The following is a 27,095-nucleotide window of genomic DNA, read 5'->3' as shown; positions in this document are numbered from 1 at the left end:
GCTCGTAGGCAGCGACGGCAGCAGCTCCCGGCTGCGTCTCAGCCTGGGCACGGCCACAGAAAACACACACCTCTCCCTCCTCCTCTTGCGTGTCCCATGGCTGCCTGAACTCCCATTGAAACAAGTCCTGCCACTCCCAGTACACAGGCACCGGGGCTCCCGACGCCTCCTGCCCTTCCATCTCCACCTCGCCCTGCCCCGCGTCCCCTCGGGTCCCGCAGGTCCCAGCACCCCGATGCCGCGGGCATCCCGAGAGGCAGATTTTCGTGGCGAGCTGCCCCCACCAGCAGCACTCTGCTCCAGCGCAGCACCCGCACAGGGGAAGTCAAGCTGAAGCCCCCAGCACCGGGAGGAGTCATCGGCGCTAATCATTCACCCTGCAATTACTCAACCCCCAGCTGCAGCAGGTGCCCTCACAGCGGTGGGAGATCCTCACATCCGTCAAGCGTGACGTGACATATTCCCACCATCTACTGTTTGTGTAGGTGAGTACAGCATGGAGTTAAGCCGGGTACTTAAGTCCCACTTTAGTCACGCCGAGGCATCAAGACTGGACTCGTCTAAGCTTCCTTTAAAGCCTACTCCCTCCGAGTTGTGTTCTCTGCCCTGTTCTGAGCTCATCCAAATGTCTCCTGTTCCTTTGTCCTCTCCTTCATGGCTTCTCCTGGCCAATTTGCAAGGGACGGTACCAGTGGAACTGCAGGAGAGGCACAAGAGGACTATCAACGTTCAAAAGTCTTTACGTAAATCCTTATTATAAAGCAAATTAATTCCAGCCTGAGCCAAACTCAACCCAGACCAGCAGCTGGGCAAACACATGTGCCTCCGAACTGCAAGTGTACAACTACAGCAAATACACGTAGCTGATGAACGCTTTGGGAAACGGCATCCCTAACCCCCCCGCCCCAAAGTATCATCAGTGAAAGCTGGTGGAGAGCTCTTCTGCTCAGGTTTGAAGATAGGTGGTGGAATTAAGGTCCTACACCCAGGTATCAGAGACATCCCCTTGCCTCCAGCTGCCACTGCAGAAAGACTCGAGTCTCCTTTAGGTCCTGGGTCCCACCTACCAGCCCTGTGCAGATTCCTGACGTACCACAGGGCACTGAAATTCGGCACTGAATGCCTCTGCTCAGGCAAATCAATCCCACTCCCGTCCGCCAGTTCAGTCGACTTCAAAACCCCACCTCAGGCCTGAGTTAAGCCACGCCGGCAGGTGCCAACGGTGGGGACGCACCTTACGTTGACTAACCCTGGAAAAGAGAAGCTCCTCTCCTCTATCCCCCTCAAACCGACACGCTCAGCAAGGCAAAACAGGACACGTGCCGGCTGCTGATGCGACAAATTTGTAATTAAGTGTTTTGCTCCACCCATTTTACCCTCTACAAAAGTTCCTGGGAGCAAGTGTCACAGCTCGGATTTGGATGCTAACACCAACCCCCAAAGTGTCTACCTCACATGTAGCTGAAATGTTTGCAGCGGCCCAGGGTCACTGGGTTCAGGGACCAAAATATCGTTCCTTTCCCCTTTTCTACACTAGTCAAAAAAAAGGATCCATGCAGCAGACGCTGTCACGTCCTGCGCACGGCTGGAGGGCGCCCCACAAGCATCTTTTATGCTTCCCTTAAAACCATCAAGCAAGATGCTCTATGAGTGGAGGAAGGACTACAGCCTGCTTCCCTAAAAAATAATAATAAAAAAACAACCCCCAAATCGTGCCTCGCACTCCTCGCGCCGCTGCCTCGTCCCTCAGCACCCTTCCCTCACACCCGGCTTTGCGTTTCCGTGCTGTGACACTGCTTTTCCTTGGTGGGCTGACGAAGGGAGCAGCTCCCCGCCGGGATGGAGGACGGCTGAATTCCCTGCCTTTGGCCACGCGGGGATTTCAGAGTTTGTTCTCTTTAATCAAAATGAGTGATTTTCACAAAACTGAGAGAGAATGATCTTTGCTACCTCACTCCCTCGCTGTCAAATCTGAGGATACAGCAGCCACATAAAACCACGTTTCCCTGGGAAACCAAGCTAAAAATAGTCAGCCTGGCTGACTCTGGAGTCTCTGAAACTGCAGTTAGGAGGAGATGGCGCTGGGGGTTAAGTATCTGCATTACCGACCCGGAATGCTAAAGATCCCGCTGGAAAACACTGCTGTCGCCTGTCGAACAGGGGGTCAGTGGTGGTGAAAGGTGACCGTCCTCCCCAGTGCAGGGAGGAGCTCGGCACTTCCAGCCTCTCCGCGAGCCCAACGTGGCTGGTGGACTCTGATCCGCAAACCCAAGCGGGGGGACGGAGGCCGGTTTGAACCCACCTTCAGCCTGGGCTCAGCTTCAGGCACGTGCGCAGGGAGGAGGCGAGGGCTGGAACCAACCCGCGGTGAGGTTGGTGAGCCACCTGAGGTGACTGAACCTCAGCGGTGGGGGGGGTGTGTGTTTGTCCCCAAGGTCCCACGGGATCAGCTGTCGTAACTCTCCTCCGATTGTCACCTCCACACCGAGACGAACAAGGGAATGAATTTGTGCTCCAGCAGATCGGGGCTGGGGTGCAGGGAGCAAGGAGAAGAGTACGGAGAGAGCTTTAACCTCACGAAGTTCAGTAAGGCCAAGTGCAGGGTCCTACACCTGGGTCGGGGCAATCCCAAGCCCAAGTCCTGGCTGGGCGGAGAATGGCTGGAGAGCAGCCCCGAGGAGAAGGACTTGGGGGTGTTGGTGGGTGAGAAGCTCAACACGCCCCGGCAACGTGCGCTGGCAGCCCAGAAACCCCCCGCAGCCTGGGCTGCATCCCCAGCAGCGTGGGCAGCAGGGCGAGGGGGGGATTCTGCCCCTCTGCTCCCCTCGGGGGAGACCCCACCTGGAGTGCTGTGTCCAGCTTTGGAGTCCTCAGCAGTGAAAGGACACGGAGCTGTTGGAGCGGGGCTAGAGGAGGCCCCGGAGATGCTGGGAGGGCTGGAGCCCCTCTGCTGTGGGGACAGGCTGAGAGAGCTGGGGGGGTTCAGCCTGGGGAAGAGAAGGCTCCGGGGAGACCTTGGAGCCCCTTCCAGTCCCTAAAGGGGCTCCAGGAAAGCTGGGGAGGGACTCTGGATCAGGGAGGGGAGCCATGGGACGAGGGGGAAGGGTTTTAAACTGGAAGAGGGGAGATTTAGATGAGATCTGAGGAAGAAATCCTTTGCTGTGAGGGTGGTGAGCCCCTGGCCCCGGCTGCCCAGAGAAGCTGTGGCTGCCCCATCCCTGGAGGGGTTCAAGGCCAGGTTGGACGGGGCTTGGAGCAACCTGGGCTGGTGGGAGGTGTCCCTGCCCAGGGCAGGGGGTGCCACTGGGTGGGCTTTAAGGTCCCTTCCCACCCAAACCAGTCTGTGACTCTATGGTTTATTTCATTGCTGTTGGCTGTTCTGTACCTGTACATCAATAAACCACCTCACACTCTCACAGCGATCTCAGCAAACACAGATATGACATATTTCTGCTGGAGGCCCGACTGCAAACCAGTAATTTCTGGAAGGGAGCTCATTCGGTGAGCAGTCCCAGAGGGCAGCGTAAGGACGGAGCCATCGCTATAAACCCTCCCTTAGCCGGCCCCATGAGACTGCCCCACGGGTACCAGGACGGGGGATGGAGGAGGAAGAACACCTTCCCCTTTGCCGGTATCAGCTCATCTGAGTTCACACAGGGAAAAGCAAGAAAGGAGAAAAAAATATAATCTTTTGTGCATTTAATTCAGAGTCTAATTACTTTGTATAAATTAGTTAGCTGGCTTCCACCTAAGATTTAACATGTAATAGCCTATGAATCACATCTCTGTTACAGGATATATTGTGCCATTTATATGTAAAAATGCTTTATGCAAGGCACCCCGTGGACTAGGGATATTAATTTTTACCACAGGCTCTGGAAGATTAAGTGAAATTAAAGAAGATAGGGAGATAAGACACTACGGCTGATCAATGCTTCTTAACGAGGAACATGCTCTATGTGCATTTTAAGGTGAAATCAGCCATCAGAGCCTACGCAGCCGTAAGGTCAGTGGGTGTATACGAAGGCGCCGTCCATTAAAACCCCACTGGTTGTAACAAAGACTCTCCGGTCAACACCACCGGAGCTGTTTACTGCCGCCTGCCTGCTCTGCGTGCTGTTAAATACTCTGCTTCATCTGCCCAGATTAACTCCTGGGACACGGACCCCGGCCGACAATATTCCTCACTGCAATCTTGATTTTTCCCTCCTTCCAGCCAGCCGCTTTTTGCCGCAAGAACTCTCCTGGCGGCTCTTCCAGTCAATCCCTATTTATTTCCTACCGGCTTGTGAACGCCACAGGGAAGAGGGACGAGGACTATCATCCGGAAACAGGCACATGGACCCCGATTTCCCTAAGGAGGCAGCGACACCCGCTCCGAAGGCTTCTCGCTCACTCTGTGAAGAGCAGTCATCACGCCTAAGTTATTCCACCCAAAGGACGGGGCACGACAGCCACGGGCGGCGTCTGACTGAGGAGCCGCACCGGGAGATGAGGTTCCTGCTCCTGAATCAGCAGTCTGCAACTCCGACAGCAGGAAACTCTGCTCGTGTTTATGCTCCGTCCTGACCAGCTCCTCCTCGCTACTTAAAAGAGAACAAAACATTACTTACAGTCTAATTTCAAGCTAGTGCCCTGGAGCCAGAAACTGAATTAATTTCCATAGATACTGAGTGGTTTTACCAGTATAGTGGAGCTAATTACCTTCTTCTCCCCCCGTCTCCATTACGACTGTCACCTCCTGCAGGGACAAGACAGAAGCAATGTCCTGCCCTACCCACACCGCACCGGGACCGTCTGGGAGAAGATGGGAAACGCTCCCTTAGCAGCTCAAATACCACCAGGCACGCGAAAATAACCCCGAACGCAAAAGGCTTTGGCGAGAAAACAAGAATTATCTGGACTGCAAGAAGGCGAATGTATTATATACGCCTAAAGACAGCAGGGCTTAGCTCCAGTAACGCAGACGTATTAGGCCCCAAGAAACGCAGAAGCCACCCAGTGGTAATTTTTTTTCACGTTGTGTTTTCATACATCTGCTTACAAATTCTCTTTTGATTAGAGATAAGGGAATTTCGGCTGGCACGAAAAGACGGCATGCTTTACGCGGCCCAAAGTGATAAACCCAGAAGGATTCTTGAGTCACTAGAAACGCGTGATCCCTTACGCATGCGATTCAGTGGGTTTCTACACCACCCTGCTGATATTCTTAGCAAAGGTAGGATCCATTTATCCGTCCCGTGTACACATTCCACCACGAGCATCCAAAACAGACACTTCAATCACAGTATCCACACAGACACGTGTGTGTGCCAGTATAAATACGTCTTTTCTGCCTAACGGCACCATTCCGGCGCCTGGGGGAGCAAGTAGGAACATCCAAGTCTTCCTCTAAATGAATTTGCAAAGAGGAAAACTAGGGAGCAGAAAACTTGACAGGCGAAATACGCACAACGCTGATGACTTTCTACCCTGGACTGCAAACCCATTTACAATAACCCTACAAAAATACACTAGAATAGGCGTCAAGCATTTGTTAAATTATCACCCCTGTTGGATCATTTTCACCAGAAAAAAAATGACGCTCAACACAGGCCTTTGACAACCCAGCTCAGACTCTCCAGGACCGAGCTAGACGCCTAATTTTCCTCAAAAAAAAAATCAAATAAAAAAAAAAATCAAAAGATTAAGGCATCCCGCGATTTAATGGCATCTCTTCAAACAACAGCACTGCCTGCAATCGGCACACAAAGGCTTCTGAGCCGGGAGACCGAAAATGGGAATAATGCATCACAAGTGGGGGGAATAAAAGAAGTCTTAAAGGATGCAATAAAAAAAATAAACCCTGTCTTTTCAGAAACTACCGTTAAACAAATGAGGGGCCACATTTTGCATTCATTATCATTCTGCTAGCAATTCCTTGGAGACGGCAAGCCAGCCAGCGTTTTAGCACACACACTAAAAGAGGATGAGGAAAGAGGATTTTAAGTAGGTCACCAGTAAATATGATCACGACGGATCTTTTTTGTTGTTGTTGGTTTTGTTTGCAGTCAGCTGCCGGAGCCCCGGCTTGAGAGAAATGCCGGCGAAGAAAAGAATTCACGCGAGAGCAGCAAGGTGCGGAGCGTATCCAGAGGGAAATAAACATACCTTATCTTTCTGAAATAAGTACCTTGTACCTCTGGCGTGGGCAAACCTTCCGCGATGAGCTGGCTCAGAGCTGCGTGGACACCACCACCACCAGCACCACCAGCACCAGCACCGGCCCAGCAGAGCTGCTGCCTGGACACTGAGTGCGGAACGGGGCATTGTGAGGTAGCTGCTGCGAAGGAACACGGGGAAACGCGGGTTGGGATTTGACGCCAAGGGGATTTCACGGAACCAGCACGTTATCCTCCTTCCTTTCTGATTTCTTTTCCCCACCTCTCAGGTTTCTAGCGCTGAGGAAATCCACCTCAAAGCATTCCTCCCTGCCCCAGGAGCTGCTTCTGTACTGTTTGGGGGAAAAAAAAAAGCAAATAAGATTGGGAATGATTGGGAAGGAAACCAAACCATCCCTTTGTTCCACGAGCCCTGAGGGGCACTGTGTGTCTGCACAGAGATGGGACAGAGGAGGGATGGGAAAAGGAGAGGGAGGGTGGCCACGGCACAATGGCCATGGCCGTAGAGGGAGAGTGGCCACAGCCATAGAGGGAGGGTGGCCACGGCCGTAGAGGGAGGGTGGCCACAGCCATAGAGGGAGGGTGGCCACAGCCGTAGAGGGAGGGTGGCCACAGCCGTAGAGGGAGGGTGGCCACAGCCATGGAGGGAGGGTGGCCACGGCAGTAGAGGGAGGGTGGCCATGGCCGTAGAGGGAGGGTGGCCACAGCCATAGAGGCAGGATGGCCACGGCCACAGAGGGAGGGTGGCCACAGCCATAGAGGGAGGGTGGTGACAGCCATAGAGGGAGGGTGGCCATGGCTGTAGAGGGAAGGTGGCCATGGCTGTAGAAGGAAGGTGGCCCTGGCAGCAGAGGGAGGGTGGCCACAGCCATAGAAGGAGGGTGGCCACGGCCGTAGAGGGAGGGTGGCCATGGCAGTAGTTGCCTCCTCTCGGATGCCACGCTCTCTGCCCCGTGCTGGGAAGCCAGAAGAGCTTCACCATGTGGATAGAGGCCTAAACTGCACTGGTCGCTCAAACCCCAGGAGGTGGACAACAACCCATCAAGCAAAGCCGCAGCGTCTGCCACGTTGCGACTCTTCGGCGCAGAGTGGTCTGCGGTGCTCTCGCTGGATCCAAGATGCTGCCGTGTTTGGCACAGGATCCCACTGGCTTCCAAGCAAGACCAAAGCGAGCTGCTCCGTTCCCACGGTTGGGTGGCTCCTTCCCCTCCGGCATAGAACGTCATGCTCTGCCAGCCTGCACGGGGTGACTGGCACTGCCATGGTTCATCTGGAGAGGGAGCTTCAAGAGAGGAGAAAAGGGGAAAATAAAGGGGAAAAAGATATTCCCAAATATTCCGCAAAAATCGGATTGTGGTTGCACGAGCGGGAAGAAGGGATGAGTTTGGGTTCGTTGTCAGATGCGCAGGAGTAACGCTATTGCAATGCTATTTCAAGCCCGAGCTTATATCCCGCTCAATTCTGCCTTCTAAAAACCAAACGAGCACATTTTTTGCGAACCTCGGTTGCTGAGCAGTGGGAGAGCAAGGCAGAGCGCCGGTTTGCTTGAGCTCCTCGGGGATCTACGCGGAGACGGACGCTTTAGAAAACGATGCTCCTAGAAAGTTCCAGCATTTCAGGAGTTTTCCGTTCCTGGAGGAATTCCTGGCTGTTCCCCGTGGCCGGCGTGTACCTGCAGCTCCTTCTACCGCAACTTTTCGAGTGAAAAGGAAAAGGCCCATAAAGCCAGAGCAGCTCGTACGCCTTTGAGCTTGTTTGGGCTCTTCCTAAGCTGGTTTCGTATCACCTGGATGGCGCTCACCTCTCAGCGCTGCAGGTGGATGAAATCCGTTGAAGGAAAGGAGCTGTAATGAAAGAGCGTAAGGGACCCCCCCATTCCCGCAGAGTGCGGGCAGGTGAGGGGACTTGGCAAACAAACCTCTCCCCTCTCCTCCACGGGGAACAAACCCATCACATGAAGCGCCTGGTGCCAGCTATTTATCAAACCAGCGAGCGTCGCAGGAAGAAAATGGTTCATTGTTCGTCTCTTGGTAATAGCTGTCGGCCGAGCACCGCCGAGATGCCGAAGGCGTCTATAATCGCAGGCGCTCCCACGTGAACCCCCCAGAAAAGTCAGGTTGCTCTAGCGTGCCCCAAGGACACCGTGGAGCTGCCGAAGAGATGGCTACGGCGTGATTAGGCTCGCGTAGGGTGGGAAGATGAGCGTGGAGCCACTGATCGAAGCAATAAAGAGAAGGATTGTCATGGCAGATCCTCCTCGCAACAGTTCAAATACCACCGTTTGGGTTTAAGCTCATTTAGTGCCTCCAAAGAAAAGCAGCAGTTGCGCGGCGAGTCGTCTGCCGCCTCTCCCCACACACATCTCTCCGAGTACTTGATGTTCTGCCTCAAAAAACCTGGATTTCAAGGCAAACCAGCATGTCACTTTGATCATTTCCAGGCTTTACAGCTCTAAATACGACCTGCCCCGTTAGCCTGGTACCAGCAGCACTTTCCGAGGCCAGATTCTTGAAGGTGACATTTTCTAACGTGGAAATTATTATTTTTTTTTTTTTTTTAAAGCATTTTGAAGCGATAACACGGCTCATAGCGCGGCGTGGCGCAGACGTCGGGAACAACACAGCTCACATCAGTGTTCCCCTCTGGAGCCTGTGATACACAAAGGCAGGATCCAGCTGTCACATCTGGAGGGGGGAGATGCCTGAACTCCAGCTGGCTCCGCTGAAGGGAGATTTATCCCGGGCACACGAACTCCTCGAGAAGCCGCATGCTCCGAAGATGCAGATCGAACCGTACACGTTTACAGGCAGGACTCTCCGGGAAGGTGATGGGGAGCAGCAGAAAGCTGTGGCAGTGCCCGCTGCTGAAGGAGAAATCCCTGAAGCAGTCCTATATCTCACACCGCTCCGCAGGGTGGCAGAAATAGTGCCTCGAAAAGGAAGAAATTCTACTTTCTAAGAGATAAAACTGGAAGGGGCTTCGCTCGGAGCCTGGCCTTAGCGGTGCTGTGTTACAGAGAGTCGGCATTGCCGAGGGAGAAGCCGTCCGGGGCACGACCCCATCTCCTGACGGATGTCACTCGTCCCCGGATGCAGTTGACGTTCTGTGCCTGGAAAACCCCAATTCCAGCGCCCAATCCCAGTTCCAACCCTTGCCGCGACACGAGTTTCCCCTGGCAGCGCGGGTCGCAGGACGTGAGAGCTGATTTTTTTTTCCCCTTCTCTCTTAATTTAGCATTAAATCATCCTATTTGGTTAATAAATTACTACCCGTAACCGCCAAGCTACAGGCAGGAGCAAACACTTTCAGCCTGACTTTATGAACAAAGCAGACTGAACGGGCAATTTGCCGCGGATCATTCTCAACGCACCTTTTTGGCAAAAAGGGGGGAAAAAAAAGCGATGTTTAAGCAATAGCAAACAAAACCTGATTTGGGGATCCGAAGGGCTGAAACGAAGCCAACACATTCAAACTAACCACACAAATTATCATCACTACGCTTCTGCAAATCTTTTTCGTATCACATAAAAAAAAAACCCCAACGCGGCTTCATTGAGGCTTTTGGCGCAGTAAAGGGGGAAGAAGAGAGCGCGGACAAAACACGCGAGGGCTTATTTCACTCAGATTTTAGGGTAAGGACCACGGCAGCAGAACGACGAGCTGGGAAAGGAGAATTTATAAGGAGAGCAATACATCAGGCTCAATATATTAATTAGATACACTTCAGTTTTAACGCTGTGAACTTGACTCCGGGGACCGGCTTTTCTTTTTCCAGCCTGCTTTTTAGCACGAGCTTTAAAACTTAAGCTCAGGCATTAGGTTCTGGAACCGTTGTAAAAAGACAAAATAAAAGCCATGAAGTCTGTCAAGAAATAAAATATTTGTTTTTTTCTTTTTTTTGTTTTTTTCTTTTTTTTGCAAAGTCGGGTTAGCACGGCCACGTCTAAATGCTCATTTATTTGACCTTGGCTTCAGAAGGAATTGCTGGGACCCGATATTTTTCACCACGTATTTAGTCTCTATTAAAAAAATTAAGGTCCTCAGCCAATTCCAAAAATGCCAGGCACCGAGCAAGGAGCCTTTACCCCCTCCAGACTTTATCAGATGCTCCACGCTTCCCCGAAAAAACAAATCCAAACCTACCCTCCAAGTTGCGCGCCAAAGTCACTAATTCCTTTTGAAAGAGCAGCGACAGAACCCTCGAGTGCCTTTTGGAGAACAAGCCAAATACCGAGTTCGCGAGATGAAATGAAGTGGGCAAGAGATAAATGGCAGGAGAACAAGCTCAAAGGAGAACTTTTGGCTATAAAGCAGAAAGCCAGAAGGGAAGTTTTCTTAATGTGTACTTTTACGATGCTTTGTTTTATGTAAGAACGTACAAAAGTAGGAGGAATGTTTCTGATGAAGCTTACCGGAGACGCAAAGACTTCAAGAGAAAATGCGCCTTTTCCCCCATTGTTCCAAACGGAAGAGAAATTTCGTGAGCGTCATTATTTTATTAAATTTTAATCTCTCTAAAAATATTAAAGCCTTGACAATAATTGTTGCCCTCATCTTTACAAAAGCACCCTTTGGATATTTAGCAGCTCTCTGCAAAATCGAAGGTGCGTAGTTAAAGAGCTCGGAAGCTTGGATCCGGATTGGGGTCCACGGAGCACCTTTCATCAGAAATAACGAGGCTCGAGGTAGGAAAACTACCCCGTAAGCGACTTGCTATAACGCAACGGGGAATGCATCAAGTTACGCTACTATTTAAGCATCGTCCGTGAGGTGTTTTTAATCCGGCAGGTTTGTAACCCCGAGCTCCGGGGGCCGTGGGCAGCCCTGGCCCCACGATACAGGGAAGGAAACGGGTCCCACGTTTTGGCCAGGCTCTGACAGCCGGTGGCAGAGCTGGCGCTAAACACACCAGAACCTGCACAAATTCAGTGCTGACATCAAAAACGTACCTGTTTTGAGTCCAAACCTGCATTTTTTAAAACATTCTGGCGTAGTTACGGCAGGCCACAGACTACGAGGGGAGGGTAAAAACTCACTTCTCCCCACCAGCTTGTTTCCAAATGGAATATCTCTTTGCTCAAGCACACGAGGCAGATGGCGTGAATTACAACCCCCCTGCCCAAATAAAACAAACAAAAAAAAATATACAAGTTCTATATGGCTGAGATTTGGGAAGCGGGGAGGTTCCCAGCACGCAGGGCGGCGGATGCCAGGACAGCTGCCGGGGGCAGATGGGTCCTTTGACAGCTTGATAATACCGACTTGCTGGTGAAACTAAGCCCTGGTGAGGCCGGCCAACGTGGGGCCATCTGTTTACTGGAGAGGAAAGGCTCTTGGAACAGCAGGTAGCCAATGCTTTGGTTGAGAATTAAACCAACGGCAAGATCAGCAGTATTTACAACCTTTCCTTGCGCAACCACGCACGTACAGCCGGCAGCTTGGCTCCGACGGCCCCGCGCTCGGCTTCCAGACGTGGCTCGGGATTTTTGTGCTACAGTTCATGCCACCAAAGGCTCTTCCGAAGACGCTTTCTGCTTCTGTTCAGTTTGCTAGGAGTGGGCAAGGTGACGGCTCATGTCAAATTTTCATTGAGCGAACGCTAAGAGCCGTAGTTCAAGACCGAAAATAATAATACGGTCAGAAAGGTGTGATGATGAATACACTGAATATAGCAAAGAGCCCTGAAGAAACATTTTGGGAAGATGAAACATCCCCATTGACCTATTCCCACCTTCTCTGGGGAAAACCCACAGCAGGCAGCAGCCAAAGGGAATCTCGAGTCGGAAGGCCGGTGCGGGAGCCGGGGAATGCAGGAACCCCGTATCGCTGCACCACAACGACCGCTCAGGCGTGCGCGCTCTAATTGCCATTCTCTTCCGATCATAGATTTCCCAAGGACAGGCGGGAGCCGGACAGAGCCTCATAAAAGGGCACAGGAAATGTTAAGCGCTCTCAGATATTATAATGTTCGTAAGCACGATGGCTTCTGTAACACCTAGAGAGGAGGAGGGTGGGTTTGAATGTTCTATTCGAGGACACTGCGAAACACGTATCACAGCTTCGGACAGTCTAAACCATATTTTTAACCCCAGACCACAAATAATCCTTCCAGTTTCACCCTGCTGCTATAGTACAGACTGTCCAAGACCAGAAAGGATTCACCTGTTTCAGCCCAGTAGATCCATAAACTGGAGACAGGGAATGAGCTGGGCCACTGAAATGACACTTTGCAAAAGGTTAATAAGACAAAACATCATTTGTTAACGAGGCATCGCACTGGTGTGATGGGCTGGAGAGGACCTTTGGGTCACCGCAGAGCTATTTTCACAGGAATAACAGTGACTGTGGAAAGCTGGTTCGGAATTTTCAAAGTAATCCATGACTTTTTTTGAGTGCCCTGAATAAGACTTCCCAAATGCAAAACGATTTCTTGTCGAAAAACAAGCAACTTCCCCATCCGAAAAGCCAATCTCCTTCAAAGCACGTCAAGCTCCACAAACTCCTCATTGCTACCAAGATCCCCATCCCAGGAGGACCCTGCACGTTTCACGGGGCTTGGGCATCCAGGTGCTGGGTCACAGACCGGGAAGCATCGCAGCTACACGGAGACGCTGGTACAGAGCGACCTGAACGTGCTTCAGCCGCAGCAGAGTCCTCTTTCCAGCGGATTTCCAGCAGAATTCGTGTGCTGACAACGGGAATAGGACACAGGCAGGGTAGGGAAGGAAAAACTGACCAATAAACCTCTTCGTACTCAACAGAAAGCCATAAAATACAATAAATTGCTACTATTCATGTTATCAGGCCAAAAAAAAAATTGACTTTTAGACGAAGAGGGCAAATACTCAAATAAAGGATTCACAATTTTGCTGCAAAAATTAAACCCAGCCTCTTGAAAGCCCAAGCCCCTCTGCAGAGCTCATTTTATTCCCAATATTACAAATCCGGGACTGTAGGAGCCAACATTTTTTTTTTTTCCCCTGCCAGGAACACATTAAGAAGTGTAACAAAAAGTTACTTTTCCACAGGAATGTGCGGTGGGGAAGGCTTCCGTGACCAGGGAGCGCAGGACCCACTTCAGAACGAACTCTGTCACAGCAGAGATGAGTTTTAAGAAAGAAAACGATCCTCCACCGAGACCCTTAACGAGTTCCCTTCCAGCGGGACAAGTATTTGAAAAAACTCAGTCGCAGCCGAAGAAACGTTTCCCAAAATATGAAAGAATTAAAAAAGAGAGTGTGCTAGCGCTCCTCCTCTTCGTGCCCTGGAGTCACCCAAAGAAACCAATCTTTAATTTATGCAAGGTATTTCCCAAAAGGAAAGGTGGCATTTTCCAATCCAAGCTACAACCGTGAGGTCGACACACCTACATCGGAATTGCCAGAGATGATTATAAAGATCATAAATTAGCCTAAGGTAAATCTCGGCTAAATCCTAGATTTTTTTTTTTTTTTCAAGTTACTAAGAGAATTAAGCCAACTTTTTCAGTTTGTGCATTTATTTATTTATTTAGCATAAGAAAATCCTTCCACCGGGCCGCGTACCTGGCGTTTAAAAGCCGACAAGCTAACTGTGGGCTTAGGGCTCTCCTCCCCAAACACAGCAGAATTTTACTACAAATTCGGTACGAATAGAAATGCCGTACGAAAACAAAGCTCTAGCGCTGACAGGAGAGTTAGGGAAGAGTCTGATATGAATAAAGTCTGGTCCTTTGTCAGGCTCCAGCCGCCGCTAACAATGGTGTCAGCCACTGGCACGGCTGAATCACAACTAAACACGGGTTAGCTGGCAGCGGCGACAAAGGACAAATCATATTAAATAGCAATTTAGAAGCAGTTTGTTTCCAACTCGCTTTTCCGAAGCGGCGCTCAGCTCCTTTTGATCCGCTCCGGCCTAGGAGAAATCACAGGCGGCGTGGATGGAAACTTCCAGTTAAAGAGCTGCCATCACCGGCCGGGCCGCCGGCGCCGCTGACACCCATTGTCACTTAATGCATCACTTTCGCGGCGTTGGCAAAGCTGAAGTGACAGATTAATTTGATACCAGCGGTTGTAACAGCCTGCCTGTGCACGCAGGCTTTTCTGCCTTACGAAATGGCGATTCCCTCGGAGGGAGGTGGCTCGGTGAGCAGCACCCCACCACACGCCTGGTTCCAAATCCCAGTTTGGGCTCCCCTTTCCTTCTTTGTCCCCAAACCCCAAGATTATGAACCCCCAGCGTCCCTCCTCCAGATTGTCGCCGACTACAGGGAAGACGCTTCTGTTCTAACCCGCGTGTAAATCTATTTGTCTCAGCGGTTAAATCAAGGTTTCTACAAGAAAAAGGCAAATTGCGTTAAAAGAAAGGAACAATTTTAAACTGATGGAAATCAGGGCAGTTTTGATATGAAAGTGCATCTTTATGACAAATCGGAGGGTTTTAGCCTCTTGCCTGGTACCCGGGGCCTGAGCTGGAAGGTTTGTTTCTTTCTATCAGTGGAAAAAAGTCAAATAAAAGATATTGAATCGATTTTAATCAAACCGGGCTCTCCAACGGAATGATTTGTGTCCCAGACCGTGCTCATAATTAAGCTGAAGGATTTTTCCCTAAGCGAGCAAAACCGAACCATGTTGAATCTCCTCTGTCTTTTTTTTTTTAAAGGACGGCACCAAAAATGTGTAAAATGCTTGTCCTCACCCTTGCGCAACGGAACAACGGCTTGAAAATGTGTATTTACAGAGGGTTTCTTTCCATCCCTCTGACAAATGGCTCCGCGTTGGTATTACGAACACAAACCAGCGGGTAGGCAGCGCTCTCGGAGCTTAACCTGAACCACCACTATTTAGATAATGGCGAAATTTTAAAATCTTTCACTTCGACGTGTTTGCAGGAAGCTTCATTTGCCACAACACGAACTGTTGCAAAGCGCAAAAAAAAACCCAACAAAAAAACCCAGAAAAAAACCCTGTTTGCGAGTTCTATTTGTACCAAATACATTTAATCTCCCCAAATTGCCCGCAATAGGTTTTATTCTGACAGTCGACTTATGTCGTTTCAGGGGGATTAGGGGCATCCAAAGTTTTAAGCAATTCTAGTGAAACCAGGATTTATGGCTGAAGGTTTGAATACCAGGAAAGGGGTCAGAAATACACTTTTTTCTTTCTTTCTTTTGTTCAAAAAAAGGCTTTTCTGGATGCCCGAGGCTGGGCATGCCCCAGCCCCAGCCCAGCACCGGTCCCTCCGCTTTCCCCCTGCCAGGCTCCCCGGCCGCGCACACCCTCAACCCTCTGGACCAGGCTGGGTTTGTTTAGAGCATTCGGCATAATAAGGCTTTAATCCCAGCTGTATCGTATCCCCCGTGTGCCCCCCGCGCTGCCGACAGCCGGCAGAGAAAGGGGCGGTTTGGAAGGATGCACTTCCCCACGTAAATCCGCCTTTTGCTAGAGACGCCTGGGCAAACTCCGCACCTGACGCCAAACCGGCGTCTACTTCGGTTTGTTTTGATAGGCTGAGGGCACGGATTTTCCCCAGACTTTTTTTACATATATGTATATATACGTATATGCACATATATATACTATAGGTACATGCGTATATACACATATTCTTTAAGGTCCCTTCCAACCCAAACCATTCTATGATTCTATATACATATATTTGTATATACATATCTTTATATGCATACATGTAAAACCTGGGGATGTATGTATGTATGTATACACACATATGTATATGCATGTACGGATGTATATATATACATATCTGTATATACATACACACACATAGCCATCTACTTTCCACATTTTTACATCTATGCATATATAAATACATGTATATACATACACTTCCCCCAATTTTTTACATATGTATGTATAAATTAGGCGTACACGCTCGCATTCCTGCATTACACATATATATAAGTATATACATATACCTCCCACATTTTTACACTATGCATATATAAATGCATACATGTATTTCCCCCAATTTTTACCGTTATGCATATATATGTAGATACGTGTATTTCCCCCATTTTTTTACATACGTGCGTATAAATTATACACACACAGCGTGACATTCCCGTATTACACCCCGAGGACAGACGCCCACGTGACGCTAAGTCTCATAACCAAACCTCTCCACTTCCACCACCCAATAAATCGCCGCCAGCTCGGCTAATGCAGCGACGCGCACAGGCGGAGCCAAACGACAACGCTTAAGGCGAGGAAAAGGGAAAGGCGAGGGACGTAATCTTGCTAAGGACACCTCGGTGCCAAGGCAAGGGGAGCCCTGCGCGGAGTAAGACGGGGGTAACAGGCTTTCGTGGAGCCAACAGCCCGCGGTGGACGCGGGAGATCCGTTTTTATGAATTACTGCTTGGTCAATAGCGTGGCGGTGCCAACGCTCCAAGGCATGCCAGTTTAAGAACCCAGAACTAAAGAAAATTAATCCAGTGCACGCTAATGATTAAAACTGGCTGACGGGTCTCCAAGCGCAATGGAAAATACAAAATTATCCTTCGGCAAGTGATTTTCTACTGGAGTTCTGCAGGGATTGCTTTTTACTGTTCTTTTAACTCCCCCTTCCCTTCAGCAATCCTGGAAGGAGCCCAGCGCCGGCGGTGGCAGACAAAGCGGGGATTAGGGGAACAGAAAGCATCCACCAGAGCCGGCCACGGATCTACCACCATCTGAACTGCGTGGGGCAGTCAGACAGAAAATCCCGTCTGTCTTCTAACACAGACCAAAAATAATACCTTCTTTAAGTTGGGGCGTGCTGCAGAATGGAGCACAGTGCTCAGGGACAAAGGACGGGTCTCGGTCACCTTGGGTGGTGACATCTGAGCTGCCTTCACAACCCACGGAGTTTGGATCACGCTGCAGGGAGGGCCGGACACAGGAGGGCACGCACACAGCGCGAGAGCCACAGGAGGATGAGAGTAAAAGCAATTAGTGCTCTGGAAACTGGCTATGATCGGGTCTTCTCTGGTGAAGTACAGCAATGAAGGACACCCAGATAGAGTCCTCTGCACGTTGGACTGATCCACTGAGACATGTTCTGGAGGCTTAAGGACCATGAAGCAGCGTGGGTGTAAAAGATCACAGAATCAGAGAATAGTTTGGTGGGAAGGGACCTTAAAGATCATCTCGTTCCACCCCCCTGCCCTGGGCAGGGACACCTCCCACCAGCCCAGGTTGCTCCAAGCCCCGTCCAACCTGGCCTTGAACCCCTCCAGGGATGGGGCAGCCACAGCTTCTCTGGGCAACCTGGGCCAGGGGCTCACCACCCTCACAGCAAAGAATTTCTTCCTCAGATCTCACCTAAATCTCCCCTCTTCCAGGTTAAAACCATTACCCCTTGTCCTATCACTCCACTCCCTGATAAAGATTCCCTCTCCATCCAAGATGGAAAGGATAAATCCTTTCCTGGCTGATAGTCCTCCTCTTTGATGTCCATTCTCACTCCTCCAAGAGCTCCTTGGGTCCCTTTCTCCTGCGCGTGGGCTCCAACACGTGAAGGGACACTGTGGCCACATCTACAGCTTCTGAGAGCTACGCCTCTTCCACTGCAAGCAAGTGCTTCGGCAACCGACGCTGAGAGCAACGCGGTACACTCGTCACCTCAGAGCATCTCTTCCTCCTGCCCGGCAGCACGATACAGCCCCGTCATCCCCGTTTCATACGCTTGCTCCTACAAGGGACCACCCAACACACGGAGCAGCAGGAGGATCTTCCCAGCTACTTCACGCGCTCTGCTTAATCCCAGCTGTTCTCACCTGGCACACGGGCTCTGGGCCGGGCACCACCAGAGAGCAGCAAGGAAAACACCCAGGAGACCTCAAGTTGATGGACACGTCTAGACACTGCTCTGCCGGGGGGCTTGAACTTACTGTGGCCACTACAGCAGCATCTCAGCTGGCCTTCCCATCATTTCTGTTGGGAATTCAGTTACCTAAGTAATTGCATTCTTAAAAGAAAATATAACCCAGCTGATATATTAGAAGTATGACCCAAACACCCGTTAGCTCGACTAGCGGTCCCTTCCAACTCCAACCGTTCTATGATTCTATATTCAAGATATCCTATATTCTCAGCAGAGTCACTACCCCAAAATTTCACAGCTCATGTTAGTTTTACGCTATATAAATCCTGATTTGTGACCACAGCCTGAAAGTAAAGAAAAGTCCTACTAGGAATAGTTTTTAAAAGATGCAGCTTCAGGCAGATTTTTATGGGGGAAGCGAAAAGATCACAGAATCATAGAATGGTTTCGTTGGAAGGGACCTTAAAGATCATCTAGTTCCAACCCCCCTGCCCTGGGCAGGGACACCTCCCACCAGCCCAGGTTGCTCCAAGCCCCGTCCAACCTGGCCTTGAACCCCTCCAGGGACGTGAACTCAGGCAACACGTTCCCAAAGGTGAAGCCTTTATGCCTAAGAAGAGGGGAGCGTAACTTCTCCCAAAGCAACAGCACCCAAAGCCATTATGCCTCAACTATTTTTTGCTGAAAATTTCCAAAAATTCCCAACGCATGATGTATCAGCGTCGAAGTTCCCAGTTCAAAGAGTTTGGAAACATACTAAAAACCGAAACAAAGCATCGAGCGATAACTCGGCGGTGCTGGGTTAACGGCTGGACTTGACCATCTTAAAGGTCTCTTCCAACCATAACGATTCCATGGTTCTATAATTCTCTGAACGAGAAGGTTTAGGCATCCTCAGCACAGATGTCACCGCCAGCCTCCTCCTCATCTTTCCTACAGACTAATACAGAACGGCATAAAATTTTACACGATTTTATTCCACAAGCGTGTAAGCACCATCACCTGCTAGGCCACACACCCCCGAGGGCAGGCGTGCAGCCCTACCCTTGCCAAAACCTCCCAGCAGGGGTTTGGGACTGATGCTGGGATGGCTGGAAACGACTCCGTGTGTCCCGAGCCCCCCCGGGGACCCGAGGGAGCTGCTCCCCGCGCCCCCGCCGGGGCAGGGCTCCGAAGTCCCAGCTCAGGGTCACCCAGCGACTGAACTTTTAGGCTTAAGATCTTAGTGCCGGAGCCACTTTCTTTTCAGAGCAACTGCCCTCTGACGGGCGGGACCGAGAACCCGACACTCGCCGCGAGGCACGCGGGGACTTTCAGCTAATCCCGTTTAATGAGGAATTCCCAAAGTGCCTCTCAAGCGAGGGGTCAGCTAATCCCACTCACTGACAGGGTTGTTTTACTCTTAGAAAACGGAAAGTGGCTGAAAATATTTCCTTTTATTTTGATTGACAGATGCCGCTTTGAAGCAGGAAACCATGACATTTGGATATTTGGAAAATTAAATGTGAGCTGTTCCTGTACGTTACCGTTAAACCGGAAACTTTTATTGCAGAAAAAAAAAAGGGGGTTATAGACCAGCTCCCCCATTTAACACGCTGTGCTGAGATTTGTCATTTGAAGCAGTAAAAAAACCTGCTAATATTGTTTTAAGAAAACCTGCTAATGTTGTTTTAAGTGAAGATTAAAGAGCATAAAAGTGTATAACTGTCAGTCTTCTACAGACAGTGATCAGATAAAAACTAATTCTTTTTAAAGATAAAAATGCCATTGTTAAAATCAGTGTAAGAAATTGAAAATCCATACTTTTATATGAAAAGTGCGATATTTCAGACGGATGGCCATACAACGTACTTTCTTAAAACGAAGCACACGTGCCCCCCCGCCGCGTGATAAAAAGGCTGGGTACTTTGTAGTAGTGTCCAAGGCGAAGGAACGGCAAACCTGGGCAGCCTGAACGCTGACCATTTCAGGATCTGGAGTGTAATCAACGGTTTCCCAGCTCAGAGGCTCGTTAAGGCCGCGAGGCGCAGCAGCTAGCTGAAGAAGATGTCACCTGGGTTCCAAACACGCCAGACACGAAAGAACTCCAGCTACTTCACAGGATTCCCCAAATGAAGTGTGTTGCTCTACAATACCCATAATCTCCTGAGCCTTCAGGAATAAGCTACCGTTGAAATGATCCCATATTTAGGTAAAAGCAAAAACAGAGAGTGTTTTCTGTCGCTTTTCAGCACTGAATTTCCCAAACCAAGCTATGCCGAGAATTCATTTCAAATGAAGCTGACACCTACCTCCAGCCGCGGTGAGAAGTGGCTAAACCGGCAGGTTCTTCTTGAATTCATGAAAAAAAAATTACCCAGGGACCTAACGTAACCTAAATCCACTTCCACTGTGTGACTATTTACCCACAAAGACTCTTCTTTATGGGTCACAAATGGAGCACGATACTGTGAACGGCAAAGGCCGACGCTGCACGTGATGCTGCTCAACATCAGCCCTCCCGAGAACGCGTTTTGGAGGAGCAGGGGAACAGCCCTGAAGGGCTGGCGACTCCACACACCATTTCTCTCCAGAGCTACTGTTCTGTCATCGCCTGCAAAGCAGTCGCTGCCGGGACGCCCGTCCGGACAGTCCCCAGACTACGGTGTAAAGGTGATTGTTGCTAGTTCAGCTGGAGCTACGAGAAGCTCAATGCGAGACAACCACTTCAGTATTCGGTGCAGCAATAAACCAGCTTTCGCACATTGATTTACAAGAGAGACAATTTTCAGGAAACAGAGATGACATTTTACAGCTCAAGCAATAAATCGTCTGCTGATAGTGGGGGCAGGGGGAGCAATCTGAGGAACGAATAGCTATATCTTAATTTCCTATGTTAAGAGTTCGGCTGTAAGAAGCATTCAGGAGACGTTGTGACACACTCAAAACGCATCTTCGGCGATATCTGTCCCCAAACAGCCATGCTCTAACAAACACGTACAGGGAAGGCAGAAGGGGCAGGCAAAGTGTGGTAGCTAAAAAACACATCCGAAAAACACGAGGAAAAAACCGTTGCTCTGGTATCCTAGTAATACAGCGAAGACAGACAGATGAAGCTCAAGACTGGCATCAAAACGACCGGAGGGAAGTTTCCGATTTGGCACGCTAGGCTGAGCTGTCAACAAAATCCCTCCCCGACACTGACCTCTTGAAGTGGCTCGCCAGGACTCCCACCAGCTCTCCGATCCTGCTGTCGTTGGAGGGCTCTTTACTGAAGAGACAGACAATGAGATCCTTGTTGTCTTTCGTGTGGAAGACCACGAGCTGGTCCTTTCCATTGGAGACGCTCAATCCTATCAGCTGGGAAGAGAAAGCAAGAACGATGGTATATACACTGATATTTTTGCTACTTGCCAGGCTAGTTCTTCCCTCTCCGGGACGCCATGCTCGCTCTCAACTCCTACCGGAGAGCTTGGGTCCTCAGCACTCCTCCCACAAGCTGAAAAAAATCAAGGCGAAACAACAGAGGTTTTTGGAAATTGACAGTCTCTAAGATGCGAGGAAATTTTACCGTCTAGACTGGGTTCACCTGGGCAACCTCCGCCAGAAGCAGCATTCTCCCACCGTGCAGTGCCCTCCTGCCCGTCCCTACCATGGGCACCCGCCAAAGACGGCACCAGGTGGGTTTCCAACAGCCGAAGCTTGCTTTCCCCCAAATCTCCCGCTGGATGACGCCACGGCGCTCAGTGGCAGAGCCACAAGGCTGCTCTTGTATTTCTTTTCAAAGGAAACCAACGATCGTCATGAGTCTGGCCAACGACCATCCTCAAATGCACATACGCGGCGCTGAGAGCGCACCGGTACGCAGATAACAGAAGGGTGAAGTTTTTTACTGAAAGCTGAAACATCTTGACGAACAATATAAGTTGCAAACCCCGCAAAGCCGTGATGATTTCAGTATTTAGGCATGGATTAAAGTCTTGCCGTTCCGACAAAATAAAAAGGTGTGGGGTTTGGGTTTGGCGTTTTTTGGGTCTGTTAAGTAACTGCCAGTCGGTGCATTAAAAGCTTTGTCCTCATCATCCCACAAAGCAAAAGCAGGGAATTTTTACAAGCGGCAATCTGGGTACGCAGGCTATTCAGATGAATATTAGAAAGAGCAAAAAAATAAATCCATGCTGGGGAAACAAAATATAAGGATGGCAAAAGAAACATCAAGAGGCAAGTACAAACTGGTGCTAAAGAAATAAAATTAATGAAAAAAAAAAAGAGAAAAGCAAAAGAATGATGCGTACAGAGACCTTCCCTGTCCACCAAAGGACTTCCCGACTCCTTTGAGTCATCCAGAGACTTGCAGAGATTTGCCACATTCTCCTAAAAGTGAGAGGCACCGATAGCCTGTTCTGTGGAAGCGCAAGTCTCATCGTTCCCTTCTTAAAGAAAAAAAGCCTTCCATGCAACCCCACTGCCCGTGGTGGGAGCGACACCAGCACATACCGCGCTGGAGACTACGCACTCCTCTCAGAAGCGTGAATCACAGCCAGGCACAGCCTGGGGCCGTACCTTTGCTTTAGGACTCACACCGTCGCGTTTCCAAGAAGCCGTTCCAGCGCTGAGAGGCCCCTGGCCGCAGCAGCGTGCCGGGAGCGCACGCCACGACCAACGTGCGGCGCTGCGCCCTGTGCCCCATTTGCTGGCTAAAACACTACCCAAGTCCGGAATCGCTCACATTTTGTTGGCTTCTTATCCCAGTACAACAGTCTGGCCGAACAGCTGCAATCCCTGGTATTTTACACACCTCCTGCTACCAATTTCATACACCCACCACAGGTGGAGCTGACCCTCTGCCGCTCACGCTATTCTGAGGTTAGGAAATACTTTAAAAACAAGCTACACTTCACGCGCAGGCATTAACAGCTGCCTGGGTTTATAGTGTCCCTTAAAATTAATTTGCATGCTTAAATAACAGCCTGTGAGCACAACAGCACCACGGGGACTGCTGCCATCAAGGTTTTAAGCGCGCGCCGAGCGCGAACGATGAACAAGTTGAAATCTCTGCATTTGAAAAGCCTATTTAAACATTAATTATTCAGCAGAACCACGTCAGAAGTCCAAGAGCCCTTCAAAATTTTCCTATTTCACCCCTCCCCATACAACCAGCTGAACCAATAAATAGAACACAAAAGAAATAATTCCAGAGAAGGTGCTTATCTCGGTATTTACAAACACTAATATTAGCTCTGCTTAAAGATCTGGAAAAAATGCTCTCAGCATCCACAGAACATCCTTTATTGTGTTCACCGCTGTAGCGGGAAAGGTGGCTGCAAGATCCTTTCTGCTGCTTTTAATTCCTTTCTGCCATCATCTGTTTATTTTTCCTCCAGGTAAGAACAGAAAAGATAATTTTATATCGGTACTTCTGAGGCAACTGCCAGAAGGCTCGCACGCAGAAAATCCCCCAATGCAGCGTCTCAATCCAGCAAAATTGTCAGGGTTGAGAGGAAAGTTATTGCTTTGTCACCATTTGCACAAAATTAGAGATTCCTCACTCGGGACACACAATAACAGAGTGCCGAGGCTGGGATCCGCGCGGCCACGCGCTAAGGGTTATACTTCAACCATTTACCTGTAACATGGTTAAAGGAGACGGGGAGCTGCAGCGTGATTTCTTCAGCCAAAACCAAGTTTCTGGTCCTAACAGAGAGCAGCTGACTGTCTCTAACGAGATTCCCATGGAAACACCATCCCCAAGGATGCTGCCGTGCCGACGGGGTGCTGCCCGCGAGCAGCACGGCTACTGGGCAGCCAGCTTCAGCTGGGGTCACCTCTGCCCACCAGAAGGACAACTTCTAGCAGGACATACTTGATACACCGATACAGAGCACGACTGATGGAAGTATTATCCACTTGCTTCTCCAAAATCTTCCCATCAGTTCAAATAATTGCTTTTTCCCCAAAAGGGAGAGAATACCTCTACCGCTAACTGGCCACTTACCCCACTTCCCCGTACCCTACCAAGGGGTTGCCACGCAAGAAGGGATCAGGCAACCCGAAAAACGAGGGAGAGAGTGCAAGGCCGCTCAGGAGGTGAAAGACAACACATGCTCACATCGTTAAGTAACAAAATGTAAAACAGAACTACAAAAAGCAAAAAAACCCACAACTGCATTATAACATTAACCATTCGCCAGAGTTGAGTCGAAGAAATCCTGGCAAAAGAAACACAAATATTTCCTGTACTGTGTAGGAAGGTCTCCAGACTCTCTCCTCCTCTCCCCGGGGAGTGCCAGGGGATCGATGAGCATCCCTGGCGCCACGGGCCCATCCGCTTGTGTTCCCCAGGACCACAGCGCAGGAGAAGCAGGGAAAAGGAGAGGCTGCGGCCAACAGAGCAGAAATTTATCACTATGGCATTTACCAAAGATCGCTTTCAGCAAATTTCCACTCCGGAATATTCTTCTGCCACCCGTATGAGGCAGTGCAGGGTCTTTCGGAGCCATCCCTCCTGTGCAAACTACTCCAGGACCCCTTCACAGCTGCTCAGGTCAAAGATATCGTTGGGTTACTAAAGCGAATTATTGCAGATCTACAAATAAAACTGATTTATATCTATGGAAATTTAAATATTCTAAGATCAAGAGACCCAGATGCACCGACCGTTAACTGTTTTGCTGCCAGAGGAAACGCAAGGCAGCCAGCCTGCACTACAGCCCTCCCTACGAATGGGTGCTCTGGTTTAGACATCCGTGTTTTGTGAAAAAAACAATAATTAATAACATTTCTAAGGAATAGCTATTCTATGGGCAACCTACAAATTGCATCTGACTCGCTCGCCTCCTCTAATTTTTAAGGCATTCAGGGTCTCAGAGGAAAGCGGTCGGGCGACAAGCGGCGTCTGCGTCTCGCGCTGTTACGCAAATGTACCAGCTCCACCTTTAAACCCCGCAGACACCCAGGTAAAGCAGATATTTTTCTAAAGCTGTGTTAAATAGAGATTTACCTGTAGTTACCAATGAAGTAAGCGAATTGCAGTGGCCTAACCATTCTGAATAAGGTAACAGCTGAGAAAACCAATATTGAGGAATTGTGAGGGACAAAATTCCACCTTGTCTACCTGCGTTCACCTCGATCCTTCGCAAGAACCCACCCGTCCAGGGAGAACGCTCAGCTCAGAGTCTGTGTGTTTGAACAAGTCGGTTTGCAGGAGCAAGAGTCAGCCATTTCGCAGCGTGCTCTGCTGACAATGCCATTTGGCACAATTAAGAGATAATGTCAGGAGAACAGAACGGGGACTGAGGAAAACGACCTGCAGCTGCTCCCTCCCGCCAGCCGCGTCCTTGCCAAAGCAGAGCCCCTGACCCGGAGACGCTGCTTTGCGGCAGCCCGTACTCTCATAAGGGCCCGCAATCAAGGCAGGCGAGCACGATGCCTCACGCACACCCTGCCCCACGCACACGCTGCGGTGGGTGACCTGCCAGGAGGTTAGAAGAGGACCCACAAACCCAACATCCAACTCTGGAGCCCTCAACACAAGAAGGACAAGGAGCCGTTGGAGCGGGGCCAGAGGAGGCCCCGGAGATGCTGGGAGGGCTGGAGCCCCTCTGCTGTGGGGACAGGCTGAGAGAGCTGGGGGGGTTCAGCCTGGGGAAGAGAAGGCTCCGGGGAGACCTTGGAGCCCCTTCCAGTCCCTAAAGGGGCTCCAGGAAAGCTGGGGAGGGACTCTGGAGCAGGGAGGGGAGCCATGGGACGAGGGGGAAGGGTTTTAAACTGGAAGAGGGGAGATTGAGATGAGATCTGAGGAAGAAATTTTTCCCTCTGAGGGTGGTGAGCCCCCGGCCCAGGTTGTCCAGAGAAGCTGTGGCTGCCCCATCCCTGGAGGGGTTCAAGGCCAGGTTGGACGGGGCTTGGAGCAACCTGGGCTGGTGGGAGGTGTCCCTGCCCAGGGCAGGGGGGTGGAACGAGATGATTTTTAACGTCCCATCCAACCCAAACCATTCTGTGTGATTCTGTGATTAGGGATGCACTCTGGGCTAATCATTCACTCCACGTTCACAGATTAGATTTTACCGTTACCCCAATCCCAATCTTTGCTCTTTTCGCAATATGGGGCCACCAGATTTATTATTTCTCCAACCACAAACATCCCAACAAATTTGTGTACGACACTTCCAAGCAACCCAGCCGGGTTGTGGGGGTTTAAGATAACCGTAGTGGCGTTACCTCAGACTGAGGAAAACAAACAAGCAGTTGAATCCCCACCCCGGGACGCTGAGGAGCTCAGATGAGGTTCTCCCCCATCCCCCTTCCTACCAGCGATAATCTGCTGCTCTGTCACCGGCAGCTAAACTCTGCTGCCCCAAAGGCCAGATACCTCGCTATAATTCCAAATTTAGCTTTCATAAGATTTACATTAAACTTGAACAAATATTTAAAAAAATAAATAAATAAAATTCAAACCCGACACGAAGGATCAAACAAACCCCCAGAGACACGGGAACTGTGTCGTAAGCTGCTGTGAAATGCTAACCCCATTACGAGGACAAGATCTTGTGGCACACTGCAATTAAAGAAACGAAGATGGGGCAGAAGAGAGCATGATAAGCAGTTTGGATTTTAGCTTTTATTTTATGTACTGAAATTAAAAGCTAACGTGATACATCAGTGTTGTAGATAACTGTATTATAACTGGTTTAAAGGCATCAAATAGATTAAAAATTGTAAACCAAGGTCCTTTTCCATGTTATGGATATGAAAATGGAGCTGAAGAGCAGATGCTCTGCATAACTAAGAGAGCCCGACATGAGATTCCTCCGTCCTCGTACTTACATTATAGAGGGGGATGGTCTTCATCACTTTGTACTGCTTCATAGGGTCCATCTTATAAAGGTGTCGATCGGTAATGAAGATTGCTCTGTCCTCCACCTTATTAAAGCGATTGACCTGCAAAGAAGCAAATTTTCAGTCCCACTGATCACTGCAAGGCCACGCAGAATAAAACGCTGCAGCAGTAAATACGCAAAACTCCCATAGCTCTTCAACGGGTTTTCTCCACAGATCTCGAAAAGGGAAGATGGAGCCCATAATCCCATTTTACCAATAGAGAAATGCAGAGTCTCGGAAAAGCAACATTCCCAGAGGCATCGAGCCGGGCTG

At 49.9% G+C, this 27,095-nt stretch overlaps 1 protein-coding gene across 1 annotated transcript in view; it reads right to left on the bottom strand.

Annotated features, from left to right (window-relative positions):
* MYO1D (myosin ID) overlaps positions 1-27,095 on the bottom strand; it is a 170,958-nt gene that overhangs the window by 43,204 nt on the left and 100,659 nt on the right. Inside the window, exons 20-21 of the mRNA XM_054224145.1 lie at positions 26,769-26,882; positions 21,148-21,302 (exon numbers count right to left, since the gene is read on the bottom strand). Of these exons, the coding sequence (XP_054080120.1) occupies positions 21,148-21,302; positions 26,769-26,882 (269 nt within the window). The remainder of the gene's footprint in view (positions 1-21,147; positions 21,303-26,768; positions 26,883-27,095) is intronic.

This window comes from Rissa tridactyla, chromosome 19 (genome assembly GCF_028500815.1).
Source record: "Rissa tridactyla isolate bRisTri1 chromosome 19, bRisTri1.patW.cur.20221130, whole genome shotgun sequence".
Taxonomy (NCBI): Eukaryota; Metazoa; Chordata; class Aves; order Charadriiformes; family Laridae; genus Rissa; species Rissa tridactyla.
The sequence above is the reverse complement of the archived record's forward strand: the minus strand, read 5'-3'. Positions and strand labels throughout refer to the sequence as shown.